The sequence below is a fragment of the Cervus elaphus genome, chromosome 25 (genome assembly GCF_910594005.1).
Source record: "Cervus elaphus chromosome 25, mCerEla1.1, whole genome shotgun sequence".
In the NCBI taxonomy this organism is placed as follows: Eukaryota; Metazoa; Chordata; class Mammalia; order Artiodactyla; family Cervidae; genus Cervus; species Cervus elaphus.
Window position 1 is genome coordinate 13,737,072 of NC_057839.1, and position 12,786 is coordinate 13,749,857.

The 12,786-nt window shown below is 42.8% G+C and overlaps 2 protein-coding genes across 7 annotated transcripts in view; one reads left to right on the forward strand and one right to left on the reverse strand.

The window, feature by feature from the left end:
• Positions 1–12,786, forward strand: part of CCDC125 (coiled-coil domain containing 125) — a 29,338-nt gene that overhangs the window by 6,869 nt on the left and 9,683 nt on the right. For 4 of the 6 annotated variants that reach the window (XM_043887241.1, XM_043887239.1, XM_043887242.1 and 1 more), the window contains 6 exons: positions 1,053–1,495; positions 3,868–3,926; positions 5,876–5,962; positions 6,955–7,032; positions 8,029–8,114; positions 11,953–12,035. In XM_043887241.1, coding sequence (XP_043743176.1) covers positions 1,186–1,495; positions 3,868–3,926; positions 5,876–5,962; positions 6,955–7,032; positions 8,029–8,114; positions 11,953–12,035 — 703 coding nt within the window. In that variant the 5' untranslated portion in view covers positions 1,053–1,185. Of the gene's footprint in view, positions 1–661; positions 828–1,052; positions 1,496–3,867; positions 3,927–5,875; positions 5,963–6,954; positions 7,033–8,028; positions 8,115–11,952; positions 12,036–12,786 lie in introns of all 6 variants that reach the window. The other 2 variants (XM_043887237.1, XM_043887240.1) reach the window with 1 other exon arrangement.
• LOC122683800 (serine/threonine-protein phosphatase 2A regulatory subunit B'' subunit beta-like) lies at positions 8,709–10,341 on the reverse strand. Its single transcript, XM_043887634.1, is given in 3 exon segments — positions 8,709–9,013; positions 9,016–9,138; positions 9,141–10,341. Coding segments are annotated over 3 exon segments (1,629 nt in total).

Genomic DNA, 12,786 nt, shown 5'->3' on the forward strand with positions numbered 1-12,786 from the left:
AGAGAAAAATCAAGCAGAGAAGTAGGAGAGGGAGGAGGAGTTGGCAAATTTAGGTGGGGTACCAGGAAAGGCAGCACTGAGAAGGAGACAATGTAGGAAAGATCCAAAGAGGTGAGGGACCAGCTGTGCCTCCACTGGGAAAGAGTGTTCAGGGCATGGGGGACTCGAAGCTCTGGGGCAGGAGTGCCTGGCTGGGTCAACACCACCCGGAGGTCAGGACGGCTGGCCCAGGGTGAGGGTACCAGGCAGAGATGAACCTGGGGCCCCTCACCATTAGAAGGACTTTGACATTTACTCTGTGCTGAGAAACAGTGGAGGATTTTGATCACAGATGTGGCCTGGTTTGAGAAAAAAGAGCGGGAGGGATGATGTAGGGGCAGGAGAGGGAACCTTCTTCCCTCCCACCTGTCACTGAGCCAGCAAAACCTCTCCTAATTGTGTCTGCACAGAAATAGACAATGAACCAAGGAGAGCTGTAGGAGAGAGTGTAAGAGACCTAAGTATCTCAGGCAGATGAAGGACCATAAAGGACAGAGGTAGGATGGTCTTAGTCATTGGAAACTGATTTTTCAGAGACTTTTTGGAATATATACATGTATTTATTTATTTATTTATTTTTTGGCTGCACCACGCGGCTTGTTGGATCTTATTCCCCAACCAGGGTCTTAACTACTGGACCACCAGGGAACTCCCAAGACTGCTGAATTTTGTACAGCTCTTAGGCTTGTGAAAACTGAATACTTTCTTTTGGAAGCTCATTTGTTAAGACTGTTGTTTCCTTGGCAAAGCCTGATCTCTTCATCCTGATCAGTTGATTATTGGATTCAGTAAGTCTGTCCTATGTCCTCGGAAATATGGAGTCAGATTTTTCTTTTCCTTATTTAAAAAATCCTGAAATGTTAAATAGCTTCAGTTGGGTTGCCAGGGGCATCTGTATGCTTGTGCATCGCTGGCTATGCCAGCATGATGCAGAAAGGACCTTTTCTTCCCTGGCAAACCCAACTCTGATTATACTGATTGGATTTTAACTGCTGTTTTTTTCTTAACTACAGGTAACTAGGTAAAGAAGGCTCCAGGGGACCTTCCCGACCCAGGGACAGAACCCGTGTTTCCTGCATTGGCAGGCAGATTTTTCTTTACTGCTTAGCCACCAGGGCGGCCCATTGTAAAGAAGGCCTGTGACTGATGAGCAGAGTGGCGAGGCTGCCGAGTGAGGCAGAGGGGCAGGCCTGGGAGACAGAGGACGATGACATGGCAGAAGGCGATCTAGGGTATGGCCTCGGAAGAAGGCCTGGTGGCATTTGTGAAGCGCAAGTTTCACATTTATTTAAATCTAGAAAAAGATCAGATGGAAAGAATTTTAGTCCTCCCCTGTTTTCAAGAAATGGGGAAGAAAGAAATGGCGCCGTTTTTCAGTATTCCAGGCAGAAGAGCTTTCAAGATCCATACCTGGAAGGGCCCCAAATTCCCTATCACAAGCGACAAAGTCTCACGGGTAAGAATGCCTGCTGTCCTCATCCTCTTTTCTCCCTCATGAGTGCGATCAGTGCTGCCACCCTTCCAGTGCATGAAGATGGGTCACCATCACGGGTTTTAGAAATTTATCTTTATTCACTTCTAGAGATTGATTGGTGATGGTATAAAAGTAATTGATCTTTCTGTTTCCAGTTCAGTTCAGTTCAGTCGCTCAGTCATGTCTCACTCTTTGCGACCCCATGAACCGCAGCATGCCAGGCCTCCCTGTCTGTCAACCAACTCCCAGAGTTCACCCAAACCCATGTCCATCAAGTCGGTGATGCCATCCAACCATCTCATCCTCTCTCGTCCCTTCTCCTCCTGCCCTCAATCTTTCCCAGCATCAGGGTCTTTTCAAATGAGTCAGCTCTTTGCACTGGGTGGCCAAAGTATTGGAGTTTCTGCTTCAACATCAGTCCTTCCAATGAACACCCAGGACTGATCTGCTTTAGGGTGGGCTGGTTGGATCTCCTTGCAGTCCAAGGGACTCTCAAGAGTCTTCTCCAACACCGTAGTTCAGAAGTATCAATTCTTCAGTGCTCAGCTTTCTTTATAGTCCAACTCTCACATCCGTACATAACCACTGGAAAAACCATAGCCTTGGCTAGACGGACCTTTGTTGGTAATGTCATAACTAAACATAAATTCTGCTTGTACACTCAGGAGAGAATAACATTCAGAATCATCTTGTGATACAATGTTAACATCCCTGAAGTGACTGGGAACTGGTGGGCGAGCCCCTGCCTGCACTGTGGCGCAGCTCTGGTGTGGCTGAATCTTTTGTAATCCACCGTTGTAAAACTTCCCCTCCAAAGTGGAACAGCATGAAAATAATTTGAGAAACACGGTTTCAGATGTACAAATAACATGTTGCAGCTAGGGATTGATCTCTATCCCTCAGAATCCTTCTTGAAATTAAGATGAGCTTATTTACATATTTTTCTCCAAAGTCTTTATCATGCATAGAGGATGGATACTGTTTTGCAAGAAAGATGTTGCAAACTGAACATTAAAAACTTTAGGAAACTACTGGGATATAAATAAGAAATAATAGTAATGGTATGAGCTCCTATTTTGAGAATTTATGGCCTTTTGTCTTTTCATCAAAGTTGATTCTAGGTAAGAATATGGTATTCGTTTCCTCTTGCTAATAAGCAGTTTCCAAATTATCAGAAATGTAATGGTTTAAAACAACACAAATTTTATTCTCTTACAGTTCTATAGGTCAGAAGCCCAAAGTAGGTTTCACTGGGCTAACACCATAGTGTAAGTGTGACTGCCTTCATTCTGGAAGCTCCAGGGGACAATCCATTCCCTTGCCTTTTCCACCTTGTAGAGGTTGCGTCCCCTTGTCCACAGTCCCCTTCCTCTATCTTTGAAGCCTGCAGTCGCTGGTCAAGTCTTTCTCCCGCTGCATCATCACTCCAATTCTGATTCCCCTGCCTCCTCTTTCATTTGTAAGGAGCCTTGTGATTACATCTGGCCCAGCTGGGTAATCCAGAATAATCCCCTGTCTCCAAGCTCTTAATCATATCTGCAAAATCCCTTTTGCTAGGTATTCACAGGTTCTGGGATTAAGATGTAGACACTGGGGGCCATTATTCTGCCTACCACAAGTATTAATAGAATAGAACTTGTCACTGTCAGCCCAGAGTCACTTTTGCCCCTGCTTGGAACCCTGAATTATCGGAGTAAAAACCTGACTTAGGTTTTCCCTTGGATACTGTTATGTTGATGAAAGTTCAGAATAGCAAAAAAATTTTGAGAAACTTTTGATATCCTTCCAAATAGTCTTTCTAATTGTTTTGCTTCTTTTTACTTCCCATCCTCTTGCTCTAATATACCACTTCAGTGTTTTTCTGTTGCCAGTGAAACTGCAATGAAAATTAAGTTCCTGGGAAACTCATTTTAATGTCTCAGTTGATCATATTAAGGAGAGAATAATTGAAGTTATTAGAGAATTCTTGTCATTCCCCTTGGAAAGAAACTAAATTCAGGTTATTTCTTAGATATTTATATCATGATATTGATCAGGCTTAAGCCAAAACACCAAAATTCATTTATTTCACTCACCAACATTCATGTTTTTTGACATTGTATTTGGTTATAGTAGTTAATCAATTAATTAACAACAGTTTTATTTAAGAGTCCTTTTTTTAAAAGAATCTTTTGATTCAAAAGTATGTGTCTTTTCATTTGTGGAATGTTTTAAGCTACCTGTTTTTATCATCATTGCTGTATTACAATTATTTTCTTTTCCATTTAGGGAAAGCCTGTATTTGATATCTTGTAAACAAATGTCCTATATCTAACTAATTTAAGAAAATATTTAATTTTTTCCCCCTCTAATAGATTCTAATTCAGAGTTGTCAAATGTGGAATTAAGGCAACGTCTTCATGAAACTTTAGAGGTAGGTACTCAGGCTGATATACAAATTCTCATGTGAATGAAGACCACTGACAGACATTTTGTTTAAGTGATACTAACATGGTATGGAACGCAGTTGTTGGCTTTCCAGATATTCTCCAGCCACGGTGGCAAGCTCGTAACTTCCACCTGGCCTCCTTATCTCTCATAAAGGCTGTTTATGTAAACATGCCCTCCTGTTCTCCTTTCCACCTTACTTCTCTAATCTCCCAGAGAAAATAGTAGTCACTCCCTTTCATCTGTCTCCGCAGAATGTGTGGCTTGAAATAACCTGGCCTAATTTAACCTCTTTCAAGTCAGAGGACCAGAAAGCACCCAGGTGGTCTGCAGAGGTCGTCCATCTTGCTTGGGAGTAGGAGTTCCAATGAGGGTGGCTGTCCTCTCAGGAACAGGAAGCCTGTCTTCATGTGCATTTGTGAACTCTTCTGCTGAAAGCTGCTCTACTGGTTTCCTGGAGCTGCCCTGACACACTGGTGGCTTAAAGAGCTGATTGATTCTCTTTCAGTTATGGAGGCTCAGTTCAGTTCAGTCGCTCAGTCACGTCCGACTCTGCGACCCCGTGAACCACAGCACGCCAGGCCTCCCTGTCCATCACCAACTCCCAAACTCATGTCCATCGAGTCGGTGATGCCATCCAGCCATCTCATCCTCTGTCATCCTCTTCTCCTCCTGCCCCCAATCCCTCCCAGCATCAGGGTCTTTTCCAGTGAGTCAACTCTTCGCATCAGGTGGCCAAAGGATTGGAGTTTCAGCTTCAGCATCAGTCCTTCCAATGAACACCCAGGACTGATCTCCTTTAGGATGGACTGGTGGGATCTCCTTGCAGTCCAAGGGACTCTCAAGAGTCTTCTCCAACACCACAGTTCAAAAGCATCAATTTTATGACAAAACCCACTGAAATGTTGTGAAGTAATTAGCCTCCAACTAATAAAAAAATTTAAAAAAATAAAAAAAAATAAAAAAAAAAAAAATAAAACAAAGGTAAAAAGCAAAAAAAAAAAAAAAAAAAAAGCATCAATTTTTCGGCGCTCAGCTTTCTTTATAGTCCAACTCTCACACCCATACATGACTACTGGAAAAGCCATAGCCTTGACTAGACGGACCTTTGTTGACAAAGTAGTATCTCTGCTTTTCAATATGCTGTCTAGGTTGGTCATAACTTTCCTTCCAAGGAGTAAGCGTCTTTTAATTTCAGAGGTCTGAAATCAAGGTGTGGGTGGACCATGTACCCTCGGAAGGGTCTAGAGGGACCTTTACAACCTTCCTAGCTTCAGGTGGTTGCCACCAACAGTCTTAGACTTGTAGCTTCATCATACCAGTCATTGGATTGAGGCCTACCCTAATCCAGTATGACTTTAATTACGTAAAGACCCTATTTCCAAATAAGCTCGAATTTAAGGTACCAGGGGTTAAGGCTTGAACATATCTTTTGGAATGGAGGGCACAGTCTCAGCCATAATATTAGTAGCTCATGGAGCTGTATGGATGAGCATGTGCTTAATTTATGTGGTCTAAAGATTTTTGTCCAAATTATTAACTGTGGGGCCTAGGGAATTCCCTGGTGGTTCAGTGGTTAGGACTCTGCACTCTCACTGCCAGCTGCTCAGGTTCAATCCCTGGTTGGGGAACTAACTACAATCCCACAAGCCTCATGTGTGGCCAAAGAGCAGAAGCAAACACACACACAAACTGTGTGGCCTAGATGGGTAAAAGCAAAAGATTTGGGCTTTTAGACCTAACTGATACCTGATAGTAATGATCTGTTTTAGCCTCTCTGGTCCACTTATATAGCCTGGAGGAATCTCCAACCTCATTTTGTAAGGTCAGAGTGCTTTGAGTCAAAGTGAATGTTGAGCTTAAATGTAAACTAAGTTGATCATTAGCGGTGGCATATATTACAGATAGGAAGACTGATTGTATTCTTCTCCTCAGGAGGTAGAAATTTTGAAAACTGAACTTGAGGCATCTCAAAGACAACTTGAAGGTAAAGAGGAAGCATTGAAAATTCTTCAAAGCATGGTAAGAAGTTATTTCCAAACTTTCATGAGGTACACATTCCAGTGATAAGTAGTATGATTTTAGCTTTTGTTTTTCATTTATTTTTATATTTTTGGCTGTGTTGCACAGCTTGCAGGATCTCAGTTCCCCAAGCAGGGACTGAACCCTGGGCCATGGCAGTGGAAGTGCTGAATCCTAACCAGTAGATCACCAAGGAACTCCCTGGTTTTAGCTTTTAAAATAATAGCATCAATGCTTAATACAGTTTTTTGTTGTTTTTTTTTTTAGCTACAGATTTTTAAAACAGCTTTATTAAGATAAAACTTATGTGTCATAAATTTCACTTGTTTTAAGCATACAATTTATTTTTACTAAATTTAGACTTGTGTAACTATCATCACAACCTAATTTATACTATTTCCATCACCCTCCAAAAGGAACCTCTTATTAGTAGTTATTCTTATTCCCATCCCCCAACAAGTACTATCTGCTTTCTGTTTTATAGCTTCGCCTTTTCTGTTTCATAAATAGAATCATACAGTATGTGTCTAGATTCTTGTGCCTCTGGATTCTTTTAGTTAGCATATTTTTAAGATTCATGCATGTTGTAGTATGTGTCAATGCTTGCTTCCTCTTTTTATTACCAAATAATATTCCATTGTATAGATATACCACGTGTTGCTTATCCATTCACCAGTTGATAGGCATTTATGTGGTTTATAGTATTACTTTTTGGCTGTTATAAATCATACTGCTGTGAATGTTCATGGACACGTTTTTGTGTGGGAAATCCATTCATTCGTTCTCACATTCATTGGGAAAGAACCAGACCAAGATCTTCTGATTTTGAACTATCAAACTCTATACAAAAGGTGGTCTCTGTGGGAATTCTCATCTCAAGGCCGTTTTCTGCTGTCTTAAAATAAAAATGTGAAGAATAAAGATGTGAACTTCCCCTGTGTATAAGGGTGATCAGATACTTAATTTGCACTGATACGTTTTGTTTTTCTTAGGCTGTATTTGGCAAAGCCACAAGTCATACCCAGGCAGTGCTTCAAAAAACTGTGGAACAAAAGAGATCCTTGGAGAAGGTATTTGACCCCTTGCAGCTTGGACTTGTTCAATTCAATAATCTTTCCAATAGAATTTCCTTAAAAATCACCATACCAATGGTTATGTCATTTGTGCATACCTTCTACCAGATGTGCTTCAGCTTCATACAGTCCCTTCCCTTTTGGATCTCATAGTCCAAAACAGATTGTCACATGGGCTAACCCTGCCAAATTGACACTTCTATTTCTCTTCTTTTTCTATTTTTCTCCCTCTGCTTGCCCTGCAGAGCTTGCCTCTTTCTGTTTCCTCTTCACTAAAAAGGTAATTAGGCAGCAGCATGGAAGCAGCTCATACTAAGTGAGGTAAGTCAGGAGGAGGAAGACAAATACCGGATGATATCACTTATATGTGGACTCTGAAATATGACACGAACGAACCTATCTACAAAACAGAAACAGACTCACAGACATAGAGAACAGGCTCGTAGTTGCCAAGGGGTGAGGGGTTCAAGAAGGACAGACTGGGAGTTTGGGACTGGCAGGTGTAAACTGTTACACAGAATGGATAAACAAGGTCCTACTGTATAGCACGGGGAACTCAATGTCCTGTGATAAACCATAATGAAAAAGGACTTCTTTTTTAAAAGTGGTTAGGAATCACTCTAAGTGGTCACATTCCTGTGTCTGTTTCACTCTCCCTCAATGGGAGTGTCCTGGGCTCAGACTTCCAAGAGTGTATTTTGGGGTCTGCATGGATTGGAGGTGATGAGAAATCTAGGCTCAAGCCAGCAAAATTTGAAGCTAGACAATTTGAAATTTTTCTAATAATAAGTAAGCTTCGGTAAAGCTTTTTGAGTGCTAAAGAGGCATGTTATATGTGTTTACAAATATCACAGACTCTTTTTGAGCAATAATTAGTGTTTTCTCTTTAGCCTAGTTCTGTGAAATGACTAAATGATTTATTTCAGTTATTTGTAAGTCATAAAATGATTTAATTGTAGTAATTTTCCTTGAAAGTGCTATTTTTTTCTACAGGAAATAAATGCCTTGCAGTGGGAAATAGAATTTGATCAGAATAGATTTAAAAATATAGAGGAATCTTGGATCCAAAAATATGACAGGTTTGTATATTATTATTCCATAATTTTCTTTGGAAATTTTTAAACTGTGTATAATTTAAGTGTAGTTTAGGCTTTCTTCTTCTTTGACCTAAGTGTAAACATAAAATTCAGGGAATTCCTTGGCAGTCTGGTGGTTAGGACCCAGTGTTTTCATTGCCAGGGCCTCAGGTTCAATCCCTGCTCAGCGGACTAAGATCCTGCAAGCTGTGTGGTGTGGCCAAAAATACAAAAATGAAAAATGAAATTCATGTTGCTTATCTACTTACCAGTTCCATATTTTACTGTTACTGTTTTCTTTTTTAAAAAATACAGTATACATTGTGTGTTAAAATACTGTTTAAGAATTGTGTTTCTGAAGTTATTTTAGCATTGGCACTGTTTTTTACAATCTTCTGAACAACTCTTTTATCAGTGTGAATTTATTTAATAACTTTATAGCATATTTACAAGGTCAGTCATTGAGAAATTGATACCTGGGGTTATAGATGGCTTTAGTACCTAATTTTTTTTTATTCTTAAATTCTTTATTTCAAAATACAAACGTGATATCATGAAACTCTTTAAACCGCTCTGCACAGCAAATAGAAGGTAACTTTACACATTTTGTACACGTACACAGAAACGATGGGCCGCACTGACCTGGGCGCTCCCTCGGCCCTGGCCGGGGCGGGGACTGGGGCCGGGGTGGCCTTCCCGCAGGGGCCCCGCGGGACAGCGGGTGCAGGGGCTCCTGGAATGTTCCTGCCGACACAGCCGGCCCAGGCCGCCCGGCGCCTGCAGGAAGGGCCTCTGAGCCAGCGGGGACCTCAGGGCGCTGAGCTTCTGCTCCACGGGGCTGAGCTCAGCCTCGTACCGGTCCTCCCAGGGGTCCCCCGCGGCTTCCTTGGCCACGAGTATATGTACTCTTCGGCGGCGAAGCGCTCCCAGTCAGACAACTCGGGGCCCTCGCTCTCAGTGTCCCTGAGCAGGGACACCTGCTCTTTCTGCTCGTGGTCCAGGTACTTCTCGATGTTGAAGAAGGTGTGAAGAACACGTTGGCCAACTTGCAGCGCTTCAGGTCTTGCAGCGTGATCCTCCCTTCCCTCTTGGGCTTCACCAGGTCCAGCATCTGGCACAGGCAGTCCTCGAAGGGCAGGGCCGCGATGGCCACGCTGTCCAGCTGCCGGCACTGCTCCTCGTAGAAGTACTCCAGCTCGAACATGGACAGCGCCCCGTCCCCGTCCAAGTCCATGCAGCGGAACCAGTACTCGATGCTGGTGGGAGTCTTCTTGTCCTCCTCGGAGATCAGAAACCACACAAAGTCCGTGTAGCTGATTTTTCCTTCCTTCTGCACTTTTTTCCCTCGCTTCACGGCTCCGGAGAAGATCTGGTCGATCATCTTGGTGGAAATAGCGTGGTCGTTGTTCCGGCCCAGGTCCTGTGCGTCGATGAGCAGGTCATGGTCCGTGTCCAGCTCCCAGAACTTGCAGTAGATGAGGTAGAAGTGCTCGTAGGAGAAGAACTCCGTCAGCTGGTTGATGTCTGCCTCCTCTAGAAGAGCCACGTTCTGCAGGAAGGTGCTCCTCGGCAGCTCAGCGCATGTGATCCTGCCAGACCAGGACCTGTTGACGGTGTAGAAGATCCTCTGGATGACCGTGGTGATGTAGCGGAAATGGAACTCGGCCGCCTCCTTCAGGAACGCCAGGCCGGGGTGCGTGTTCACCACGTCCTGCAGGAAGGGCACGAAGTCCTCCTGCACCAGGTAGCTGCAGCCGGGGCTCACGAGCAGGTGCACGAACTTGGCGGCGGCGTCGTGACAGTTCTGCAGGACCTTTCTCCACATGGCGACGAACTTGTGGACAGACACGGAGCCGGTGCGCTCCCCGCCGGCACTGCAGAAGAGCGGTCCCTTCCAGTAGAGTGGGCAGCCACAGGCCTTGGCCATGTGGCCCATGTCCTCCATGGTGGCCCTCTCGTGCGGGAACTGGGCGAAGGTCCTCTAGATCTTGGCAATGACGGTTTCCACGTTCACCGTGTCCTGTGGGCGGCCGCGGGGGAAGTAGAAGGTGGGGATGCTCCGGCTCGCAGCGGGTGGCAGGGGCTCCTCCTCCCTCGTCTGGACCTGCTGGGAGGCCTTGAGCTTCTTCTTGAAGCGCGAGGGCAGCATGAAGTCGCAGCCGCAGGCCAGCGAGGCCAGCTCCTGCCGCAGGTCGGGGTCCTGGCGCAGGGAGAGATCTCGGAGCCGCATGTCGGCTCGCATGGGCCGACGCGGCCCGGGCCGGGTGCGCTCGCGGGGCTGCGCCTGGCCGGGGCCGGCGGGGTCGGGGCGGTCCGGGCGGCCGGGCTCGGCGCTCTGGGGTCCGGGCCCCGGGCCCTAAATTTTTTTAACTTACTTATTAATTTGAGATAATTGAAGACTTACAGAATAGTTGTAAGAATAGTACAGATAATTCCTATATATCTTTCACCAAGATTCTCCAAATTTTAACTTTACCACATTTACTTTATCATTCTTTTTACCTTTCTTTCTCTCTTTGTAGTTAAATACATAAATATAAATAGAGGTAATATTTTTCTGCTTTGTTCAAGGGCTATAGACATTGCTTGAAAAACTGATTTCACATTTTATTAATTTGTTAGGGATTTCATAGAACGGGGATGCCTTAGATTTACATTTTTTTAGCTGTAACCGACATATTACATTAGTTCAGGTGTACAACACAATGCACTCAGCACCTGTTCATATTGCAAAATGTTCACCACAGTAAGTCTAGTCAATATCTGTCACCATACATGGTTACAGAATTTTTTTTTCTTGTGATGTGAACCACAGTTCACTTTTTAATTGAGAAACTTGAACTTCATGACCACTGTTCTAATGATATGAGGCCTATGGCCTATATCATTTGGAATACGTATTATATTCCAAGCACAGGATATAATATTCCCTAGGAATATCACAACATGTCTTGATAGGTATTTTATTTAAAGTTACAAATTAGACCAGATGATCTGGCTACTGTTTTTAATTACAAAAGCAATTTTTTTTAAGCCTCTGGTGTTGGGCAATTTAAGAACTCCTGTAAGTAATTCCAACTTTCATTCAATAGACAAAGTTCCCTGTATCTCTTTTTCTTACATTGAGGTATAATTGACATATACCATTGTATTAATTTCAGGTGTACAAGATAATTCAGTGTTTGCATATGTTGCAAAATGATCATTACAATAAATCTAGTTAATATTCTTTGTCATAGATCATTATGTTTTTTTCTTATGTTGAGAACTTTTAAGGTCTACTTTCTTAGCAGCTTTCAAATACTGTACAGTAATCGTTGGCTATAGTCTCCACACTATGTATTACATCCCCAGGACTTATTTATTTTATAACTGGAAGTTTATACCTCCTATGTAGCTTTTTATGTAAATTTTGGAAGGTGCCCTAAGCATGTAGTTGGTGTTCAAATGGTTATTAAGTTGATTGAAACTTTAGTAAAGAGGAATGAGTGTTCAAGATAGATGCCTTACAGTTATTTCTGGTTCTGATTTTCTCAGCTAAATATAGACGTGTTAAGAGTAAGTACAAAATCTTGGTGGGAGGGGGGATCGGGATGGGGAATACGTGTAAATCTATGGCTGATTCATATCAATGTATGACAAAATAAATAAATAAATAAATAAATAAAAGAGTAAATACAGAATCTTACCACATTCCTTTAAATTTTTGTTACACATATAAATTCTAGACAGTTTTAGAGTAAGAAAAATTTTATTTGGGTTTTAATGTTCTAACTATGGGATTAAATATTCAACTACAAAATGTTAATATTTTAATGATTTGGAGGGTACTCTTTTCCAGGCTAAACTGTGAAAATGCAGTCCTTAAAGAAACTTTGAAACTAAAAACAGAAGAAATTAAAATGCTCAAGTCTGAAAATGCAAGTAAGTAGGATGGTATTTTGATAATTTTTTAAAAATATTATGTTAAAAGATCAGTTTTGTTCTATGTTAAGAATACACATATGAACAAAGTGCTAATACTTTGAAGTAATATATTTTAAGAATAAAAGAAGAAATGCATCAATTAGTTTTTTCTTTTTTTAAATTTATTTTTGGCTGCGCGGGATCTTCGTTGGCTACACTAGGGCTTTCTCTAGCTGTGTTGAGCAGGGACTGCTCTTATTGCCGTGCGAGGCCTCTCACTGCAGTGGCTTCTCTTGTTGCAGAGCATGGGCTCTAGGCACAAGGGTTCAATAGTTGTGGCTCAGGGGCCTAGTTGTCCTGCAGCGTATGGGTTCTTAGTTCCCTGACCAGGGGTCAAACCTGAGTTCCTGGCACTGAGAGCCCGGAGTCCTAACCACTTGACCGCCAGGGAATTCCAAGCAGAAGCTACTTTTTAAAGTGGTGGCTTGAAAGGGATAAGATGAGTGCTCAATCGGGTCACGGGCCCAAGAGCAGCACCTTCCATAGTATAGTAAGTGAACTGTGGCGATGCCCCGGGTGTGAACTGCAGGTACAGATATGCTTCTCACACCAGTGATCTGAGCAGATAGTGATTTCCTTCTTGTTGGGTTTGTGCCAGGACAGAAACTGCTAACCACTAGCCCTGTACTTCCTCCCCATCCTTCTACCCTGCAAGAAGAGAGGAAAAGTTACTGTTTTCTGCTCCACAGTAAATAGCAGGACCCCTCTT